The sequence below is a fragment of the Sinohyriopsis cumingii genome, chromosome 9 (assembly GCF_028554795.1).
Source record: "Sinohyriopsis cumingii isolate HCF-2022 chromosome 9, ASM2855479v2, whole genome shotgun sequence".
NCBI lineage: Eukaryota > Metazoa > Mollusca > Bivalvia > Unionida > Unionidae > Sinohyriopsis > Sinohyriopsis cumingii.
The window spans coordinates 7,918,245-7,941,255 of NC_142969.1; the positions used below are offsets into that span (position 1 = coordinate 7,918,245).

The 23,011-nt window shown below is 40.8% G+C and overlaps 1 protein-coding gene across 3 annotated transcripts in view; it reads left to right on the forward strand.

The window, feature by feature from the left end:
* The first annotated feature begins 788 nt into the window (after positions 1 to 788).
* The window catches only part of LOC149791236 (uncharacterized), a 52,054-nt gene continuing 29,831 nt past the window's right edge, over positions 789 to 23,011 (forward strand). For 2 of the 3 annotated variants that reach the window (XM_089969721.1, XM_089969723.1), the window contains exons 1-3: positions 5,942 to 6,065; positions 6,635 to 6,844; positions 8,178 to 8,299. In XM_089969721.1, coding sequence (XP_089825847.1) covers positions 6,026 to 6,065; positions 6,635 to 6,844; positions 8,178 to 8,299 — 372 coding nt within the window. In that variant the 5' untranslated portion in view covers positions 5,942 to 6,025. Of the gene's footprint in view, positions 904 to 5,941; positions 6,066 to 6,100; positions 6,174 to 6,634; positions 6,845 to 8,177; positions 8,300 to 23,011 lie in introns of those variants that run through there. The other variant, XM_089969722.1, reaches the window with a different exon arrangement.

The window sequence follows — 23,011 nt, forward strand, 5'->3', positions numbered from 1 at the left end:
GTTCGAATAGTATTTTCTGTGAAAATGGTAACCCTCCGCAGCTTAAATATTATTCTGACTCGAGACACTTCTAGATAAACCAAATCTGACCATTCGATAAGATCATCAGCAATCCAAAAATTTGTTTAGAGGGGCCCCGAGTGGCCGAGTGGTCTAAAGCGCTCTTCGTTACGGATCACTGCCATCTCACCTCTGTCTGCGGCGGTTCGAGTCTAAGATTCAGCCAACGTGGGTATGTGAGAAAGCTTGCCACTAGCTTCTCGTGGGTCGGTGGTTCTTTCCGGGGTTTTCTCGGGTTCTTCCTCCACCATTAATACTGGCCGCCATGTATAGCCTATCGTGTGCTGCAAAATGGCGTTAAACCCCACAACAACAACAACAAAGTTTGTTTCAGAAATAGTTAACCCTTGTGACGAAATAATTGTTATAGCATATCCTAGTGTCCACGGAGTTTTGTCCATCCTTAACGCGCTCTCAACAAAACTGACATGAAGTAAACAAAGTGTTTTGTTCTAACCTATCAACATGTTTTATTGTAGCTTCGGTATCTTTGACTGATTCAGCATATTTGTTAGTTATTTTTAAGTTTTAGATCTGTCACAGACTTAGGCAAAGAAATAACTTGGTTTTGCCTGAAAACAATTAGACTATTTCTCGTTGTACATGCGTACAACGTTATATAGGGTGAATGTGTTTTTCCAGGTAAGCGACTGTATTAACATTTACCTAGCCACAGATTACTTGTGTCGGGTATCATGACTAACATGAGGTGCACAGGTATTCTACCCCGACTTGTACTCACTCTCCTATGGATTTAAGTAAGACGAATCCCGAAAAATCACACTGGTCATTTTTTGGATCACGTCAAGGAGTATACACTCTCCTTATTCTCCACCCATAGGGGTAAGTATTAAATTTACATTCTATTTATTTGATAGGTGAAGCTTATTCGGTTTGTACTGTGTTATCGCGTAATAATGTTTATTACAACGCAGATTTTTAAAGGTACTATCATATATATAGAAATGATGCATAAACTACTATGTCCCATTTGGATTCTTATTATAGCTGCGTATGTGAATCTGTAGCTGCGTCTGTGAATCTGTAGCTGCGTCTGTGCGTCTGTGTTGGCAGCTGTGTCTGTGTTGGCAGTAGCTGTGTCTGTGTTGGAAGCTGTTTCTGTATTGGAAGATGATTCTGACTGTGTTATTATCTGACCGTTATAGTAGCTGACTATTATGGTAGCTGACCGTGTCTGTAGCCGTGAATGTATATGAAATGTTATTGTGAATATAACTAGAGCGGTCCGAAGCTGTACGAAGCAGTCTAAAGTTTCTTGGAGTCATCAGGAGCTTCCAGAACAACGCTGTCTGTTGTGATAAGATTATTGTGAATCTTAGTCGTGATAAGATTATTGTCAATCTTAGTCGTGATAAGATTATTGTGAATCTTAGTCGTGATAAGATTATTGTGAATCTTAGTCGTGATAAGATTATTGTGAATCTTAGTCGTGATAAGATTATTGTGAATCTTAGTCGTGATAAGATTATTGTGAATCTTAGTCGTGATAAGATTATTGTGAATCTTTAGTTGTGTCAAAGATTATTGTGAATCTTTAGTTGTGTCAAAGATTATTGTGAATCTTTAGTTGTGTCAAAGATTATTGTGAATCTTTAGTTGTGTCAAAGATTATTGTGAATCTTTAGGTGTGTCAAAGATTATTTTGAATCTTTAGTTGTGTCAAAGATTATTGTGAATCTTAAGTTGTTTCAAAGACTATTTTTGAATCTTTATAATTTTGTTCTTGTTGAACAACATACTGTCTAAGGGGTATGTGCAGCTCATGAGAGTTCTTGGATCTGCACTTCATTTTATTCAATATTTGTTTTGTTTATTTTCAATTGTATTTTTACATCATATATTTATCATTTATAACTCATTCATAAATTTCCATCTTTCTTACATTGTGTTTGGCTTGTTCATTTCGTCCAAAAACCCACTCGGTTACAATTCTGCGACAATGGTGTCAGAAGTGGGATATTTGGATTAAGTGAACCGTCATCAGTGTTTGTGAAAGTAAACTCTCATTGTTTATATTCGTGTGTGACCTTCTTGAGAAGACAATCAAGTAGGTGTTTATTTTGTTTAGTAGTTCTAGGTCTGTGGGTCTAGTATAAATACTTCATTTTTATTTTGGGTTGCCTTCACTAGAAAATAGTTTCTTTTGGTAAATTATTTTTTTTTTGTTACTATTAATCATGTCATCACTTAAAGACTTGGTCGCCTTAGGCAAAGAACTTGGGTATGAGGGAGAAAGTTTAAGGAATTTATTAAGGAAGAACAAGCCAGCGAGAGGGATGAAAGGGTTAGGGTGAGGGAATTATAAAGGGAAGAACAAGCCCGGGAGAGGGATGGAAAGGTAAAGGAGATGGAAATGACCAAACAACTTGAAAGAGAAAAAAGGGAAACAGAGGAAAGGCGGGCAGAATTAGAAAAACAGTTCGAAAGGGAAAAGATAGAACTAGAAAAACAGGCCGAAAAGGAAAGGATATAATGGGAAAGGGGAGCTGAGAGACCGATGCCTAGGGAGCTTGTGAAATCAGCTGAGGTGAAATCAGCTGAGGCAAGTAGGTCAGTTAGGAGCACAGGTCGTCAGGGTGTACAATGTTTCTTGTGTAAGGAATGGGGTCATATTCAAGTAAAATGTCCTAAAAGAAAGGGATTTACGCATAAGGTAGCCGTGGCTATACAGAATAAAAGTGTATCTGGTAATATGGTGCAGGTAGAACCAGGTATTCATACACTTGGTACGTGTCTTTTTCCCGAAGCGCGAGTACCAACCGCGAGAGGTTTCGTGAACGGTCGAGAAATCGTAGCATTACGTGACACTGGTTGCACGGCTGTAGTGATCAAACGCAGTCTCGTGCATGATAACCAAATGTTCGTGTGGGAGTCCCCATGCATGCTACTCGATCAAACGATCGGTCGCATCCCCGTAGCAAGGATCACGGTACAAACACCTTTCTTAACCGGAACTGTAGATAACCTTTGTATGGAAAACCCATTTACGATCTGACGATCGGTAATGTTGAAGGTTCCCGTCTTCCAACCATGGCAGATTTCAGGATACCTTTGGCCCAGGCAGTCGAAACGCGAGCGCCAACCAGGCGAGAGAAAACCGCGATTCAGAAATTAATAGTCCCTGAATCGATCTCCGGAATTTCGCGTGATGAATTCAAACGAGAACAAGAACGTGACGAATCCATCAAGGTTGTCATTGAGAAAATCGCGTCCGGCGCAATTAGACACTGCAAGGGTGGGGGCAGCTAGAGATTCGTTCGTAGGAACGGGCTAAGTCATAGGGAGTTTATCACTCCGGAGGGTAAGAGGTATTGGCAAGTGGTCGTACCCCAGAGATACAGATTCCAAATACTTAGGGTGGCCCATGAGTCTAGCATGGCAGAACACCTAGGTAAGGAGAAGACCACCAGTAGAGTAGTCGCTGAATTCTACTGGCCTGGTGTTAATGGCGATGTCACAAGGTTCTGTAGGTCTTGTGACGTATGCCAGAAAACCGTATGCAAGGGAAGGGTTACAAGGGTACCCTTGGGACAGATGGCATTAATAGATACACCGTTTAAAAGAGTAGCGGTGGATATTGTAGGCCCAATACAACCAGTTACCGAAAGGAAGAACCGGTATATTCTTACTCTTGTGGATTACGCAACCAGATACCCTGAAGCTGTAGCGTTACCAACTATTGAAACAGAAAGGGTGGCTGAAGCATTGGTTGACATCTTCAGTAGGATAGGGGTGACAGAAGAAATCCTTACGGATTGTGGTGCCCAATTCTCCTCCGACCTCATGGGTGAAACAAGTAGACTGTTATCAATCAAACAGCTAAACACTACCCTATACCATCCGATGTGCAATGGACTGGTAGACGAATTTAATGGATCCCTTAAAATTATGCTACGAAAGATGTGCGCGGAACGTCCTCAAGACTGGGGCCGTTATTTGAACGCAGTTCTGTTCGCGTACCGTGAAGTACCGCAGGAAAGTTTAGGGTTTTCACCCTTCGAATTGCTGTACGGAAGAACAGTTCGAGGCCCGATGTGGATTCTACGCGAACTGTGGACAGGTGACGTCGCGAGCGAGGAAATAAAAACTACATACCAGTACGTGCTAGATCTGCGAGGGAAACTGGAAAGTACATGCCAGATGGCACGCGACGAATTAATGAAATCGGGACGTAGATATGCCAAGTATTATAACCGCAGAGCGAGAAATAGGAAATTTCTTGCAGGAGATCAGGTTTTATTGCTTCTTCCTACCAGCACACATAAATTACTAGTCCAGTGGAAAGGTCCCTACGAAGTTAAGGAGGTCAAGAATGACATGGACTACAAAATTGACATAGACGGCAATTTAAAGACATTCCATACTAACATGCTTAAGTTGTACATCAAGAGACAGGAGCGATAAAGTAGAAAAAGGAGTCTTGAATGTCGTTTGTACGGCAATCATTCGACAACAATAAAGCAGAGTGGGGACCACCACAGGATATAGCTTTTCGCACGCTGAAAGAAAAACTCATCAGTGCACCTATATTAATATTGCCAGATATTAGCAAACCCTTCATTTTAAGAACAGATGCCTCTGAAACTGGGTTGGGAGCAGTTTTGCTGCAAGAGCAAGATAACAATAAGTTACCCGTAGCTTACTCGAGTAGAAAATTGCTACCCAGGGAGAAAAACTATTCAGTTATTGAAAAAGAGTGCTTGGCCGTAGTGTGGGGAATTGGGAAGTATCATGCAAATCTTTTTGGGAGAGAGTTTGTTCTCGAAACTGATCACCAACCCCTATTGTATTTAAACAAGGCCAAGGTTGCTAACGCTCGATTGATGCGTTGGGCGCTGACACTACAACCATATCGCTTCCGTGTAGAGGCAATAAGAGGGGTTGAGAATATAGGGGCAGACTACTTGAGTAGGGCATGACTGAAAATTTGGATAATTTTTTTATATAGAAAATCCAGATTGCGGTATTACCGGTGTAAATAGTGTAACATATCGATAGTAGTTGTCTCTAGATTCGTTTCAAAAGATCCACCCACTTGTTGATTTACCCTTATTTTCTTCAGATAATTTCGTTGTACTTCCCCATGTCATTAATTAAAGGCGAGCGAAACATTGCAATCTTTTGATGCGCTGAGATAAGAGCTCCTAATGTAATTTCTACATGAGCATTAATGGGTCAAAACTAGGAAAAACGTTAAATTTGTACATATTAATAGAAACATTCAGAGAAATAAGGCAGTGAATTACGATAATACTAATATTCGTTGGGCCAATATCTCACACGCAAATAATAATACTTTATTTGACGACTCACTTGAATCTAGTTTCCGTATCTGGATCTAGTTGTTCATGACCACCACCTGGTGGCAGTGCGTTCACGACATACATATATAAAGATACATACAAACACAGCCATACTTACATTCGATCTGTATTTAGCTATTATTATCAACTTTGTAAAGAGAAATGATAACTTTGGTTAATATATATCGGGCATTTTGAGGTATGTCATTTACTTTTTTTCGTAATCATCTGCGTCGTCGCATTTATTATCGTCCTCATCACCATCATCTTCGTCAACACTAACAATATCATGATTTGTATCATTATTCTCAGGAGCAAATCTGAGCATGAACATATGAAACTATTTACAACATTTTCATGAACACAATCCTCATCGGAAAGTGGCTAATGAATGTCACATATAAAAGGGCAAGCTTTACATCGTAATGATATACATTTCTACTTATAACACAGAAGAGAACACCATACAATTATGCGGTAATTTGTTCCTGTTTAAATATGCGCAATAGCACAACCGGAAAGGATACATGTAAGTACTACCGGTAACTGTTCAGAATAGTACGACATACATATGCACTGCTGTTAAGTACATAGGGTTATGGCAGTCGTTTGGTACAAAATATAGGACGTCAAAAAGGAACATGGAATTATTATACATCATAATTAGTGTTCTTTTGAATGGTACGTATTAACATATACAATTTCATCTTTCACAGGTACAGAGTGATTGTAAGTTGTAAATATGGATCACAACACCATGTTGATGAAGGCTACCTCAGTGCGTCGATGGTAAAAGTTGTTAAATATCTATCAATTTATCCCACTGTTGTCTTCTAGCTCTGTGTGTGTGTGTGTGTGTGTGTGTGTGTGTGTGTGTTTGTCTTTTTTTTTTTTGGGCCACTATGTTTTTTGGGGCACTGGCCATCATTTTAGTGAGCTTTTGTATTACTATAATTCACGTGCAAGAGACAGTACCAGTAAACAAATTTCTATGTTTTTCTTTGCAGTTTGTACAAACTTTAAAGTTACAAATAACATCATTTCAATGGACGCACGCCACGCATTCTTCGTGGATCACATACTATTCAGATCTAGTAATTGTATTGAATCAATATTGAGAAAGAAAAAATACCCTACTTCATACGTGGGTTCTATGAGGACACACTCATGTACAATAGCTGCTAGGACAGAGTAATGCGCCATAAAAATGAGTAAAGATAAGTATTAGTTTGTCATTATATATATTACAGATGAAGTTCACTCACTATTTGAAGTTATGGAGTCCCCAAACCCATTCCGTTGGGAGACGGCATCGCAACATTGTTATAATTGCAGCCGCAATTTGACCTTTGCAGTCCCTAATATAGATTTAGAAACAATGGCAGTGAAAGACGAAATCGCGTTGAAAGGAGAAGCTTGGGTTGGCTACTTCCAGTCATATGAACATTTTGTATTCATAGGTAAGATGCTATTTTAACTAGAATGAACCATTTTATAAAAGAGGCCATCATGTCAAGTACTGAGTATTTGTTGACCTTGTGTCCATTTAATCAAGGAACAAACTTTTCAATATCAGCTAAAGATTTGTATTACATTCGTCTTCAGTATATCTAATAATGTCCTCTATTAAAATCTAACTCTAAAATACGGTTTTGCATCTGAGGATGGACAGTGTCAATTTGAAATATATTTAATTTACATAGAAATGTTGTAATCGTATGGAACACCTTGGCGACAATCAGTATACGACTTATAAATCAATTCGTGAAATGCCTGTTTTGTGCATATGGTATATCCTTGATGCTTTATATTTTTAAAATCTGTAGGGTGGTATAATAATAATATAGTCAATATGTCTTACTTCCGCGTTGAGTCATCTAAACTGGTCATGAGCTCTAATACATATTCGAATTTATGTAAGATTTGTTTATACCAACTATCGAATCGTATGCTTTCTGAGTTAAATTACTCTAAGACTTCTATGTTGTATGCATTATTGATTGCAATATCTCATATATCGTGGTTTTATCTTATTGGGAAGCTTTCTCTTTGTGCAAATAACGAGATAGTACGATCTTTAATCAAAGAAATGAATGTATATAAACATGCACGGTGTTTGATGATACTTATAATATGTTAGCAAGTGGTGGGACATATAATATAGCACACGCCCCTAAAAGCATAATACTTGGGTTGCATTAACTTTTTCGAATCATTTGTGAATTTAGTTTTAAGGGTTCCTGGAAAGCTTGTATTTTCTGGTGCACTTTCTAGTAATTAAAATGGATGGAACAATATAGTTTTCTATGTTATCTAAGTCTAGCCTATCCTAAAAAAAAGTTTTAAGCAGTCTAAGGGCACCGAAATGCATAGAAATAGACGCGACTCATCTCGTCCGTGGATAGTTCGGTCCGGGAGGCTAGTGTATAGTAAGGAGACCAACATTTTAAAGTGATTTTTAAAAGCTTATCATGTAGATTAGTTTTCAGTAGCATACGTAACCTCCCATATAATAGGGTGTGTAACAGCATATACTTTTATCTTACCTGAAGTTCTGGAATGCGCTTTCAATCTAATTTTTAATTTCGGTATATACACAAACCATACATATGCTAGTAAAAATCACAATATTAATCCATCAAGAACTAACGTGTCTAAAAAGACGAATGCCGCATGCACATATTCTATCACATTATATAAAAAACAAGGTGGACATTGCCTATTTTGTCGATTGAGATTGTTTCCTGAACAGAAAATCAACCGAATAGATATAACAAATATTTTATTTTTCAGCTTGTGTTCCACTAGGTGAAATAGAATCCTACGTATCTGCCCACTACAGCATTGGAAGAACAGCAAACCGACCAGGGGTGTGCTATTCACTTTGTGGATTACAGGGGCATATCGGTTTACAGGTACTATTCATGACATAAGATTTATTATAATATGTGTATCAAGGTTTAGACGGATTCTAAAGCTAAAATACACATGTAGGGTACATTAAAAATCATTGACCTTAAAATCATTTAAGAAAGAGGAAGCTTTGGTCAGATAATACAAATCTTGTTCAGAAAGTATAAATGATTTAGTGAATTTCGATTGCGTGTATGATGATCAAATTTGACACACACACACACACACACACACACACACACACATATATATGTCTTAGATCTCTGAATGGATTGTTGGGCCCGTTCAAAATTATGAAATTCATTTACTGATTTATGTTCTTCTAAGTATACCTAGCAGCAGTGTTTGTGTGGGTGGGTGGGTGGGTGGGGGAATCGACCTATTTTAGGACCGTCCTACGTGGGCTTTTTAAGGGTCCGTTTCTAGAATCTGGGCCTTGTAAAACTGACTAAAGTTTTACTTTTAAAAAAGCGCACATCCCATTTTTCTATCCGTCTCAGACGCATGAACGGTATGATTGACACGGTGACAAAAGTGGGACCGACCTCTTGGTCGGTTACTATCCAACCCGTTTTAAACAAAACCTGTATCAAAAAGGTACCAATGACCCACGACAACATATTACAGCGTTAAAATAAGGCACAGTACGCTCCGATTCGGAGGTGCAAAAAATATATGGGTCGCGCACTCGCTAGGTATTAGAGTGTTTGATGTGCATTTTAGTGCAGACGGGTTGCTCAACCATAGATTATAGCCAGACCAATACAATATCGTGTTTTTGATCACATTGGGGATTTGAATGTACGGCTTTGTAACGTAACCTACATCTATGTTTTGTGTCAGATTTTGAACATATTCTGGTTGGATGTGTTCGTTTATCATGCATGATATCGTCGTAAACTACAATAATATTAATAACATCATCAAGATTTTCGCATGATGGTGTGTCACTGATGTCACTGGCAAATTCAAACACATGTGTACATAGTTGTTCCGTTTGAGCCATCACATTATGACGCCGCAATGTATCGTGATCAGGAAACACGTTAGATTGTTGTACATTAGTACGCCCAAGGCTTACTGTTGAAAGACAGATCTCGCGAATGGACTGCAAGACTAAAACAAATTTAAAAGCCTCGTTAAAATACGAAGTCGAGCGTGAAGTTGTTATGAAATCCGTCGAAGCAATCGCGATGAACCATATCCAGGCTAAGCCATTTCAGTGCTTGTCAGGTATTTATTCTAGCATAATTGCAGTTGCATCAGTTGATAAATGAAGGGGATATTTCGATTGGTCAGAACATAGTCTTGGAATCAGACTAAATTGAGTTAATTAATGTAAAAAACTGTACTGAGAACTCCTTTATCAAAATCTATACAAAGGGAGTCCAGTGCAAAGTAACTAACGTAAACACTGGCGTGAAAGGCATAGTCAATGCAGGCTTTTAAAAGGAAATAAAAGCGGTGGTGTTATTTATTATTTGGAGAACTGAATACATTGATTAGACATAATCAAATAACACATCTTTGCAGGTTTTAGGAATAAATAATAATTCTTTGATTAGATTCGAAAAAGGAAAGCTGACTAACTCAAAATATGCCAAGAACATTGAGCAGCGGGGGGGGGGGGGGGGGGGCGAATCCGACATTTTGTCCAATCGTCATTTGGCTTAATTGATACCTTCTGCACTCAGCGGATCCGGTGTCGTCAGCGCCCGGTAAAAAAAAAAGACGACGTCGTCGTCGGGGGATCGTCCAATCGTCATTTGGTTTAATTAATACCTTCTGCGCGCCGATCCCAGCGTCGTCAGCGTCCGGTAAACACAGCGACGACCGCGTCGATGTCATCGCCCCCCCCCCCCCTGCTGCTATGATCTTACAAAGAGAGTGATCACTAACTCCTCCTCTTGTAGATCAATTAGGTTATTTGACTGATCGGTAAGTCTAAAATTAATTCTCGTTAAAAACCGATTATGGCATCGCATATAGACCGGATTAATTGGACTCTCAACGATTAAAAATCCCGGAGGGGCTGTTGGTGAAAATGAATAAAGGATATATCCCTGTTGAGCTTGATTTGATTGATTGGTATCCACCTGGTAACTCCCTTCGATAACATCACACACTAGATTGATTGCTATCACCGATGCGATATTTACGTTGTACGGGGCAATATGCCTACCATCCTCTCCGTTATCGTGTCTGAGGATAGTTGATGGGGCCAGAAAATCATTAAGAGACTTTCTTAGTTCTGGTGCGTTGTATCCTGGAAACTTGAAATCGGGTAAATTGGCTTCTGTGATATTATACTCGGTTAGGAATTTTTGTTTATTATCATCGCTGCTATCGTATATTGTTTTAACGATTCGTTCATTGATATATTCCATGTCTGATATAAGTTGATTTAACACCTCAGCGTGTTTTTGTGCTTTTGTTTTCCGTAGCTGTTCTAGTTGTGATTGGTAAATACGATTAATCTCGGCAAACCCATCAGTGATATCATTTAAACCAACTGTGGTCGACGCGAACAATTTAGGAGTTTTCTTATACGGAAACTCCCATTGCATGTATTCCTGTCTCGAAATATAAACTTGCTGGGTAATAACGCGCCTTTTATAATAGACCAATCAGGTCGATACCGGGGGGTAATCTCATGATACGATTGCGCATTCGTGTGCAAGTCCGCGGGGATTTCATGAGGTGGATTCTTAGGCCATCCTAGTATGGTTCTTATTGAACTGTTATAAATATCAACCATATACCCCGGTGTGCTTATTTCAATCGTCGACGATAACGTCGGTTCATGAACCGTAATAGCGATTTTTGACTCTTTTCCTGTGATCGATTTTATCCTGCGTTGAAATTCTTTATTGATTTGTTCTATTTGGTATGACCCAGTTGGTATTGTAACCTCCTTCCAGTCTGGGGCCCCATCGGGTTTATTTGTCCATGCAAAAACCAGCGAGTTATTAGGTTGTTGTCCGTTAAATGCGTCCGCTCGGATATTAGGCCAACTGTGATATATTCGCAATTTTGCCAGCGCTATTTCCTTCACTGGAACCGGTGATGGGAAGTTCACACTGAATTCGGGTTTTGTTGACGTTATCGATATCATATTTGTTTGTACCGGAGTGGTGTTCTCCGCGATCCGTTGAAGCAACTGAAACCCTTCGGGGTTCAGCGACATTATTATTATTCGTTGTTTTTTTAGTGTCTAATTTCAACAACCAGAGCCCATTGAAGTGGTTCCGGCTTCCAGTTGAAAATCATCGATTTTTGACATCGCGGAGCTATACAACTGGACCATCGTGGAGAATTCAACATCGGATATGAACAAATTATCAATCGACAACAAGATCAACCCGGATAATTTCGAGTACGCGTCGGATACTATTTGATGTTTTACTGTATACTCGTCGAGTTTTTTCTGAAAACACGATGATATCTTTTTAGTGATTGCGTTGGCGACTCCAGCAATTGTTGTCATCGCGGAGATAGCGATTGGAACAGCGATCGGGGCTATCGTGGTCACCGTGGATAAAATAACACCGGTACCGGCTACTATACCCGACACCGAGTACACGACCGCGTCGATGGCGGTTATTTTTCGGCGGTATTTTTTTATTTTTGCGCGGTATTGTTCGGAAAGCGTTTTCAAGTTCGCGGCGAATTCTTTTGCGGTATCGAATCGATATTGATGTGACGTCGGTGATACCTCTGATTCAATTACCCTGGTGGTCATTTTTATTTTAAAAGAGCTAGTGTTTTTAATTAATTAGATTCGCTACAAATTCCACATACCATGTGATGTTTGCCCCGGCTAAATTTCCATCAACGGCATAAATTGTAAACTGTTCAGTTGCGTTCCTGTCTATAATTGTTGATATTGTATTGTTAAACCCGGATGAACTCGACGATAATATATTAAACTGCATCATTGAAACCAGTGTCAATCGATAAATGCCCTTAACAGTTGCGGTAATATTTACTGTATTCTGTGTAGGAGTCCAATCGAATGATCCATGCCGAATTGTGTATACTGTGTTGATGATGTTCTCATGAGGGGTTTTTATTTTTTCGAATTGCTCTGCTACTCTCGGTAGTCCGTCTTTAATCGCTTCAACATCAGTTCTAATTATTTCTATTCTCAGCAAATTCGCGTCCATATTATTCTTGCTCGCTGCAACATCAAGTTTGATTGTTTCTATTTCCCGTGTATTCTCGGTCATACTTTTTTTGTTCGCTGCAACATCAAGTTTGATTGTTCCTATTTCATATGTATGCACGTCTATACCTTTTTTGTTCGCTGCAACATCAGTTTTGATTATTCCTATTCCCCGCCAATACGCGTCTATATTTTTTTTGTTCGCTTCAATATCAGTTTTGATTGTTCCTATTTCCTGTGTATGCGCGTCTACACCCTTTTTGTTCGCTTCAATATCAGTTTTGATTGTTCTTATTTCTTGTGTATGCGAGTCTACATTATTTATGATCGTTGTAACATCAGTTTTAATTGTTTCTATTTTCCGTCCATGCGAGTCTACATTATTTATGATCGTTGCAACATTAGCGCCGATTATTTCTATTTCCCGCTCATGTACTACTACACCATTTCTGTTCGTTGCAACATCAAGTTTGATTGTTCCTATTTCCTGTCCATACGCAGTGATATCATTTATAGTTGTTGTAATCTCATCCAGCTTGGTATTTTTTTTACCAAAAAATTTATCAAAGTTGTCATCGATCCTGTTAACATTTTTTCGTAACGTGTAAAATTGGCCCGACAGCGCTGTAAACTCCGAAATAGTATTTTTTATTGTTGCAAGATTCGGTTCGGTTACCGTCGGGGTCCCGAAAAAACTAGCGGTAGTGAGTTGTATATCGGTGATAGATTTTTTCACCTCGGTGGCAGATTTTTTCACCTGCGCGTCAAGTTCCGTCACCGATTTATCCAACCTTATAAAACCGTCTTTGACTAATGTTACCGCCGATATATGTTCACCCGGTTTAAGTCGTCCGTCGCCGGTATACAACGCGATAGTGCCCTCGGCGGCGTCACGCTGTCGTATTAAAACGTCATCCAGCGACACATTACTGGATTTCAATTTACCCTGGCGGTCCTGAAATACGACTATTTCACCTGGGTCAACACTGGTTAAATTCAACGTATCAGCGATTTCATCCTCGATTAGTTTTTTTATGTCATCGGTGGCGGGTGTTTCCGTGGATTTTTTCAGCGCCGAAACCGGTCGTCCCCAAATATCAATCATCGTTATTGTAAAAAAAAACGGCGTTTCTAATTAACCCGCCGGGCCTCTACGACCCCACTAGTGTATTCGTTTACAACCACATGAGGTGGTTTCCGCGATGATGAAATCGCCGCGGGTACGTTCAATACCTCACGGCCGCATATCGGCGGGTCGCTTAACTGCTGTGTTGGCAGCGTGGAATAAAAAACCCGGGCTGAACACGCCCGGATATACCGCATAAACTCGGTCGGCGGAGCTAACCCGTATGAATCAAAATAGACGATCGCACGCGGATCAATCGCGTATGCAACCCAATGAGTTCCCGCTCCGGAGGACCCATCGAGGTTAATTATGCCGGTTTCAATATTCCTTGGTGCCGCCGGTAATTGATCCCTCATAAAAACACCTCTGAAGTTTTTTATCGCTAACGAGTCGGCGGCGTCTATTAAATCAAAATTAGACATAGGAGTCATTAAACGGTTCCCGGTAGTCTTAGACCCTTTCCCGAGTACCATGAATACGGGGTTCCCGGTAGTCTTAGACCCTTTCCCGAGTACCATGAATACGGGGTTCCCGGTAGTCTTAGACCCTTTCCGGCCACGGATCGTTTTTTTTTTATAGCCTTTCCCGGTTGCCTTCTTCAATGCCATCCCCGCCGCGGTACCAACGGCTCCTAACGCCGCCGCCTTAGCCACTGCTGGTGCGGCCGCGGCAATCAACGCTGGAATCGCAGCTAACAGCGGAAATATCCCACCGGTCTTTTCCATGTTTTTAATCGCTGCGGCTGAAAAATCTATTTGAACACCCTTTTTATTCTTCATCGCATTATTGAAATGTTTTATTTGACGCGCCGTCAACGATATCTTATGATTACCACCTGCCATCTGTGACGGCTTCAGCGTTATTGTGGTTCCGCATTGTTTAGCCGACTTTGATCGTAATTTCTTGACTTGACCATCAGTCAACTCTACACTGACGACACTATACGACATTTATTGTAAACGCGTTTGTGCTTTCAATTACATGTTTTCTACTGGCGCATCAACGATTCTCATTCGTCCACCAACACCTTCCAACAGCATTGATTTATCGCTGAGAATGACAGCAACCGCTCTATAATTAACACCACCCGGGGCTATACGAGCTCTAAAGTGTATATCAACGACGGATTGTCTCGTTAAATCAAGATGTTCCAACGAAAAATAATAAATCGGATACAGCTTTTTAAAATCAAGTTGTGATATTTGCAAACCAGTGTCGACGTTTTGATCACGACCCATATATGACAGCAATCGATGGTACACACGTGCGACATGGTTGTCGCCGTAATTAAGCTGTATATCCTCGGATGGTTCCTGTTGTCCGTTTATTCTCAGCGAAACATCCCTGACTCCTAATTGATCAAATATCATATGGCTGCGTTCTTGATTACCCAATCGTTCCCTATTCTGTAACGCAACAAATATATGACGCGGGGCTGAAACACCCTGTTTTGATGCCAAGTGCCATGTAAACGTATCGGCGACGTTATCCTCTTTAGCATCAGTTGTTACCGCTAGCCAACTCAACAACGATTTTCCCCCCTGTTCCATAAATGATAACAATCGTGCTCCGTGGTAACTGATGGAGTCAGCACCGGCATCCACAATGCCATTTTAGTTAAAACGACTTTACCGGCAGCAACGCCAGCAGCACGCCATATTGCATTGTTATCATCGCCCCTTCGCGTTAGCGCGATTGTATGCTTAGCCCCATAGATAACTTTTCTGACATTTCTGCAGAATCCAAATATGTGATGGAGTGGAATCGCGCATGAAAACTTTCGGCGTGGTCTTTGCAACATCTCTACTCGTGCTGCGAATCCCATATTGTAATTATCGTTAAGACTTTTTATAACAGTGAAATCAGCGCCTGGTTTTGCTCTGCGATCTGGATTGGCTGCTTCAGCCTGGTCAGCTGCGGTATTTTCCTTCGTCAGCACGTTAACGTACTGAAGATGATCAGCGTTATCGGTCGAGTCCTTTGCGAACATCATAGATGGGCCCGCCGATCTTGTATAATCATCCGAGTATCTCGGTAACCCAATTATCGTTGTTGCAACATCAACCTCGCGTTCTATTGATTCAATTTCTCGCCCGTCAATAAGATATCTGGCACTCTCAAATAACGCCATGAAACCGTTGTTGACGAAACCAACTCGAACACGATTGTCATCTGCGTATGGTGCATTATCGGCAGCATTTGTCACGAGTTCTCCCTCAATTTCGATAAACGCTTCACACGGCAAAAAATATTTACTGGTATCTTGGACTTGAAGTTCAATTCGCGATCGTAGGTCGGCTTGTGGTGGTTGATAGGAATAAAATTGATAATCGCGGACAGAATCGTCCCTGCGCACTGGGGCATCTATATCAAACGCGGGATCAGCGGTTCGCGCAAACATTTTATTATTTATCATGTTGATGTTTTCAATTGCGATTTTTTCGTCGTAAATTCTTTGAATTCTGTTTAAGACCACCCCCCCACTATTGTGTTCATGGGCGCGTTGGTGGATGACTGAGCCGCCAACGACTCTAGTTTTTCTTCCACGGCGTTATTTATTACTTTACTGACATTTGCAGGCATCACCGTAGTTGATGGCATCTGTTTTCTTTTTGAAAATCCCCTGGATTTCACCAACGACATTAGTTTGTCCCGCGCGGCTGAAAGCGCCTTTCCGGCAACATCTCCAATAGCGCTGATTCCCTTATCACGAATAACATCAATAGCCTTCATTCCTAATTGTTTGGCTAACGGCGCTACTTTTGGAGCCATTCTTGTAAATAACCCCGCAATGGTGCTACCGAGACCATCTCCATAGTACACGCGGTAAACAGGCAATCGCGAGTTTACCACGTAGACGAGTACTGGTTTATCGTGGTTGTAGTGTATGATCATCTTTATTATAAAAACACCGGTTTTTCAATTAGTGATTGACCCCCCCCCCTTTCCCACCGCCGTGTGGAAAACCGGAATAAATTTTGTCAAAATTTCCTTGGGTTTTTGCCCTCGATCAAAATCCGGTTTTTTTCTGGTTTTTTCTTGATTTTTGGTCATTTTTGGTCGTTTTTTGTTGCCTATAGTCGTTTTTTTCGATTTTTTCAGCAAAAACATCGATTTTCTCTAAATGATTTCCTGGGGTTTTCACCCGTAAAAACCGACCAAAAACGACAAAAAAAGGACCAAAAACGACCAAAAACGACAAGAAAACGACCAAAAACGACCAAAAACGACCAAAAATTAAAAAAAACGACAATTTTATAATTTTTTTAATCATCCACTAACTCGTCTATGAGCGTTCGATACGCACTAATGTCCATGATACCGCCCGTAAATAACCGCTTGCAAATATCAGCGGCCTCATTGATTATTTCCGGAGAGTTATTTCCGGCTCGTTTTCCTCCGATTAGTACCTCTAGCCGTGATATATCACTGAGAACACTGTTAGGACAGGTAACGCCGTAGGATTCTTTACCAACAGAGTGTCCTTTTCCTTTTTTTAGTTTTACCCTTTTTTCAACTTCCTTGTGGAATGCGTCGTAATCGGTATCACCACGATGTGGTAATGCATTCTCGTGTTTACTCGCTAAATACACTATTCTTGTCCAATCCTTTAACGTCTTTATATTTTTCTCGTAATCGCTATTGATATGCTCCTTATCTCGTATGCTCTTAGCAAAATTAGAGGCAGTAAAATCAACTAATTCTTCCCTGCTGCTGAAGCCTCTAATTTGATCTATTGTGCTCTTCTTGAGTACATTACGGGGTATATTCCCCCTTTTCTCTTTTTCTTCCGGTATTTCTTCCGGTATTTCTTCTTCTGGTTCTCTTGCGGTAGCACCTAGTTCTTCTTCGTCGGCCATTGTAACATAAGGTTCTTGTGGGTCCATTATAGCGAGTGGTGGTTGCCTCAAAGACCTTTTTGTTTGTTCGGTCTGAGCCGCTATGTTTTCAAGTACGCCAAGCAGTGACGCCTTTTTCTTTCTTTCTTCGTCGGGAATATCCCCGTATATCGCTGTTTTCACGTCTTTGGTTGCACTCGTTATCGGAGCGAAGAGTTGTTCGCTTCCAACGGTAAAATCAGTTTGTAGTTGCTGCCGCGTTTGAAGTTGTTCTCGAACCCTGTCTCGTAACGGTATGAACTTTTTAAGCGCCGCTAGCCGCTCTCTGGCTAGCCGAGTAGTAAGTGATTCGCCTACCATTATTGCAAATTGCTCCGCAATTTCTAATTTCCCGCCGAGTGTACCATCGGGGGCTCCACGGAGTTTTCGTCTATAATCCTTCTAATGTTTTTGATCTTACTAGAAATCTCCCGGCGTCGTTCATAAACACGTCCGAGTTTTTTTCGTATTATTTCAACGGCAGTGAATAGTCCAATGAATGCATTTGCGTCATTGTGGTACAAGTTTTCATTAATCGTATGTTGTAATCGTTTTATAAAAAAGTACTCGCGGGCCAGGGTAAAACGCCCCCGTTTCGATTGTTCGTTAATAATCTCATAATCGGATAATATTTTTTCGCTGTCAAGACCATCAGATAATTCAATTCCTTGATTTTTTAATTTTGAAATCTCGGCTAATATATTATTGATGTCTTCGATATTCATTATTCTTATAAAACATCTTGTTTTTAAATAAAACAAAAATTATTTTACAAAATGAACCCGCGCGGTGTGTTATTTATTACTATTGATAGTATTTAAACATAAAAGAGGTATTACAGACAATTCGTCAGCGCCATAGGCGCCGGTGGCCTTATTTACATATGAAAATCGAATTTTGCGTCCGGTCTTTTTTGAGATCGCTGAATTCTGTATTCCTTCTGCAACAAATCGTATTGAGGCGATACAAATGTCAAAATATTTTTCTGCCTCATTCATCGACTGAAATATTTTTTCCTCGTGAGTTGTTGTATCAAATGACTTTATGGGTTTTGCTTTCTTTGGGTATTTACCAGTTTCGCCTTTTTTGGTATTCTGACTTTGCAAGATAGCTTGCAAGTTTATAAGAGAATTATCAGTCTTATTATTATTAATATGATCAATCACAAGTCCATTCTCGATTAATCCGTTGAATACCTCAAATACCGCCCTATGAACATAGTACTTCTTCTTTCCGGCACCAAACATCAAATACCCCTGATTATTTACGGTACCAACCGGCTTCTTCACTCTGCGGTTTCTGACAATGCCGTCGCGAGATGCCTCGTAATTAGCGAGCACAGGGTGAGGTCTGAACTCTTGGTCCATTTATATAATAATACTACTTGTCTAATTTATTATTTGGTTTAATTATAAATCTTTCAACGTAGTCTTGGGGGGTTTTGATGACGGAGTCAGCGGTGGGGTCAATGACAGCGTTTTTAATTCGCTTGTCATAATAGCGTTTTAGTTCCCTGTATCGCTTTCCGCCACAATTAATACACAACTGCGATTTTCCTCTTACACCAACGTGGCAAACCAAGCACGGGAGGGGGCCAAGAGAACCATTACGAACGCTTTGTAAATGATACCCGCAGAATTCACCTCTACATGATTTATTGCACGGGGTTGTCGACCCAATCATCAACCATTTACATTTATTCATTATACTATATTCTTTCATTTAAATACTTGTTTTAATTATATGGATGAGTTCGAGAGATTAGCAGCAATTAAGCCCTGGAAAAATATTAAGTTCAATCTCGATAGAGTCCTCAAGGACGCACCAAAAGCGTTAATAAACGATAGAACCCTGTTGAGTAAAATACGCGATTGTATCAATGAATTCAAGCGTGATGGTGCATCTCATAGTTGGTCAACATTTCGAATTGATGGCGTTGTTGATGCTACCATGAACGACAACCGCGCAGCAACGATAATATCACAACTTGGCTCCAGCGAGTATTTCTTCAGAGTAAAATTCATTGTCCGGGTGGAATCAGGTGATTGGATCATACGTGATAAATTTGAACCAGTTCTCAGCGACAAGAAAACAGTCATTGTTAGCCGCGACTCCAAGCCGGGGTTGTTAACCGGAATTGACAAACCATACTATGAACGAGCGTATCCTGAAACAGCAGTTGTTTATGGAATATACCCGTTAAATAAGAAACCTGATATCGGAAAACTGAAACCAATGAAACAGTCAACGGGGATAAATTGTGTAGCAGAACGAATAATAGAGCATTTTACAAATGCATGTCGAGGAAACAAATTGACTGATTTACGACGTAGCAAAATCAACCAGTGGGAACTAACCGTAAAAGAGCGTGGAGCAACCATCAGCGACATAGCGAGATTAGAAACGTCGTTGAGATTTCCAATAACCGTTACAACGATAACCGGTGAAGTATTATACGAATCAAAGTACAAATCAAATGGGGCCCCAATCAAAATTATTGATCATAACGAACACGCATGGACGCCCGCGATCACAATATTTCCACGGGATAGAACAGTAAAGTATATACCCGAAGAATTTATACAGGATAGTTTTCTCGCGGAGAGGAAACTATTTGATGCTATTGCTTGTTTGTGTAAAAACGACCCTGTATCAGTGTGGTTACTTCGCAGCGCTGAAAACGATGCGGATACCTTTGATCAGTTTGTAAGACCAAACAGTGAATTATATCGCACTGAAGCGTTTCACAACAAGATGAAAAAAACCGCCATGGAATTTGAGGAACATGATGAACAACTGCTAACAAATTGTTTTACGATTCCATCGGTTGCGGCTCATGTTGCAGCAAGGAAAAATGCGTGGAGTCCAACACGCAAGGAATTTCTACCGGATGTACAATCCAGTTGTTTGGAATACTATCACGGTGGACTATGGAACACTAAATACAACCGCGACGCTATGATTTCCGTTGATATGGTTGCCTGTTATCCAGCGAGTTTTCTCGGGTATGGATCCGCCGCTGAGTATTTCAAACGATTTGGACACCCCAGACATGAAATGACTCGTGTTGCTATTAATGGACCACTGCCTGATTTTGATTTAACCGGATTCGCTCGCATAGTATTATTTGAGTTCGCGGCAGGACTTCATCGCTGTTGCTATATTTGGATCGGTAGACACATGACTGAAAAGAAGTGGCTGCCAATAGCGCTGCTACGGTATATGATTGATTGTAAAATGCTAGTTTCGTTCATTGTCAGTGACGCGATTATATCATACCGAGCGCAGACTGAAGTCTGGTTACCAGAACCGGAGCGTCTAGATAGCATAATTGACGAGTCCAGAAAACACATCGATGCCGACGAGGAATATATCGTCGAATGGTCCAGGAGGATATTCAACCAACGAAACCGCGAGGCAAAAGATCTCGGTAGAAAAATAATCGGTAAGTTCACACAAGGTGGAAAAAACTGCGACTACAAACGATATTGCTCACGGCTGATTATAGATGACGCAGAATATGATTTCGTAATCAAGGACGCAGTGGCAAAAAATAGATACGTGAACTGCGAAACAGCTTTCTTGTCCAATGGAACAAGGTTGGGTACAGTTGTTACCTACAGCGATGGAGACAGCCCAGCATACCCGCATTTGAGGGCGTCTATGCTGGGTTACGCCGCTATCAATTTATTCTCGATGATAAATAGATTTCGCGACACCGCGGTTAGAGTAGCCGTTGATTCATTTTATATTGACGTAAAGTACAAGGAAAACGTAGCCGGGTTTACTAGTCCGGACGAGAGTTGGGGTACATGGAGAATTAAAAATGAAATACGACGCGATTATTCCCCGTCAGCAGATGTCACCGTTGAAAACAATTACCTGCGCGGTGATAAATTGTCAGAATGGTCTAATGCACCACCGTGTTCTGATCCAATTTGTAGACACAAAACAGTTTATTTAAGCGGCTGTGGCGGGTCAGGAAAGACGACTCGGGCAATTGAATTATTTCGAACGCGGGCAAGTATAATCGTGCTTACACCGACCCATAGACTAGCGCGAGAGATAAAACACCGAAATGTTGACGCCATTACTTATCACAGCTTTTTTCGATACAGCGGCGGTGAGTGGACTCCTGATCGAATGGGGGAAAAATTTATTCCTGAGGTTATCATCTGGGATGAAATATGTACTGTTTCGTTAGATGTTTTACAAATGTTTCTTGATTGGTTGCTGCTCGCGAATACAGCGGTGATCATGTGTGGCGACCATGGTCAACCACCACCATTTGTCGACGAGGGCCCACATGATTGGTTAAAGGGTTTTGTGGACTATTATGAAGAAACCGATACTGATTACCGTGCACTTGATGAACAACTGCGCGAGGTTAAAAAATTAATCAGATTACAGCCGGATAGAATTCAGTGTGAAATAATCCGCGAAGTGATTCCGGAAACGCCGTTAAATGAATTCTGGGAAACATGGAGACCAAACGATTTGATTGTAGCGAGTAGAAAGATAGTCAGAGACACACTTCAGCGGAAGTTGTTTACGTTGCATAAGGAAAAGTTTCCAACGCGTCCAGTGCCGTTATGTTATAGATCCGCGGATACACGGCGGCAGAACATTGAAGTTTAAATTCCAGGCCGGACAGAAAAACAAATTCTCGTGCTGAATGATATTGTGCTCGTTGATATCAGCGTCGTCGAGGACGCGCTACGTGCTGATAAATCCCCGTGGACGCTAGGATACGCAACAACAATACATTCCTCGCAGGGACTAACCATCACGGACACAATTGTTTGGATGGTTGATAATCGCATCGAATGGTCGAATCTAGTCTATCTTGCAGTGTCCCGAGTACGGAGGATAAATCAGCTTCGAAGAATTGTTATTGACGGAGTCAGTGACGGAGTCACCAACGACAACGACATCATCGATGCAAGCGTCATTGATAGAAAACTCTCGGGTTACCGCCAACATGATAAAGAAAACAGCGGCGTTTTGATATTGATGCCGAATTAATAATTGCGTTACGACAACAACAGAATAATCACTGCGCGAGTTGTAATTGTATAATGAGTTGGCGCTATTCGGATAAAGACGCTCGCCAATTTACCGTGGACAGGATCGATAACAGTCTTGGTCATGTCAAAAACAATGTGAGATTGACCTGTCTTGAGTGCAATAGACGCAACGGCGCTAGTTAAGACCACGCGGGGGTAATTGAGTATCGTCAGGTATCACTTGTAGTTGCTCGCGTGTAAACCCTCGCTGTGGGGCAGTTGAATCCAGTCTATAGATCGGTGGTCTACCAGTTGATCGTGTTATCGTTGATATGTTATGTGTGGTAACACTCCAGATAGGATCAGTAGCTCTTTTTTTACCGCCTTCAAGCTCTCCTGGTTCATATAGATATCTCACGGTAACATCGCCGAGAATCGGCTTGGAAACGCTATCTATTTTTGATCTTCCGGGTATATACTCGTATTTAATCGCGTCGCTGGGCTTCATGTTGATTGCTCGGGTAATCTCGTTATTTAAC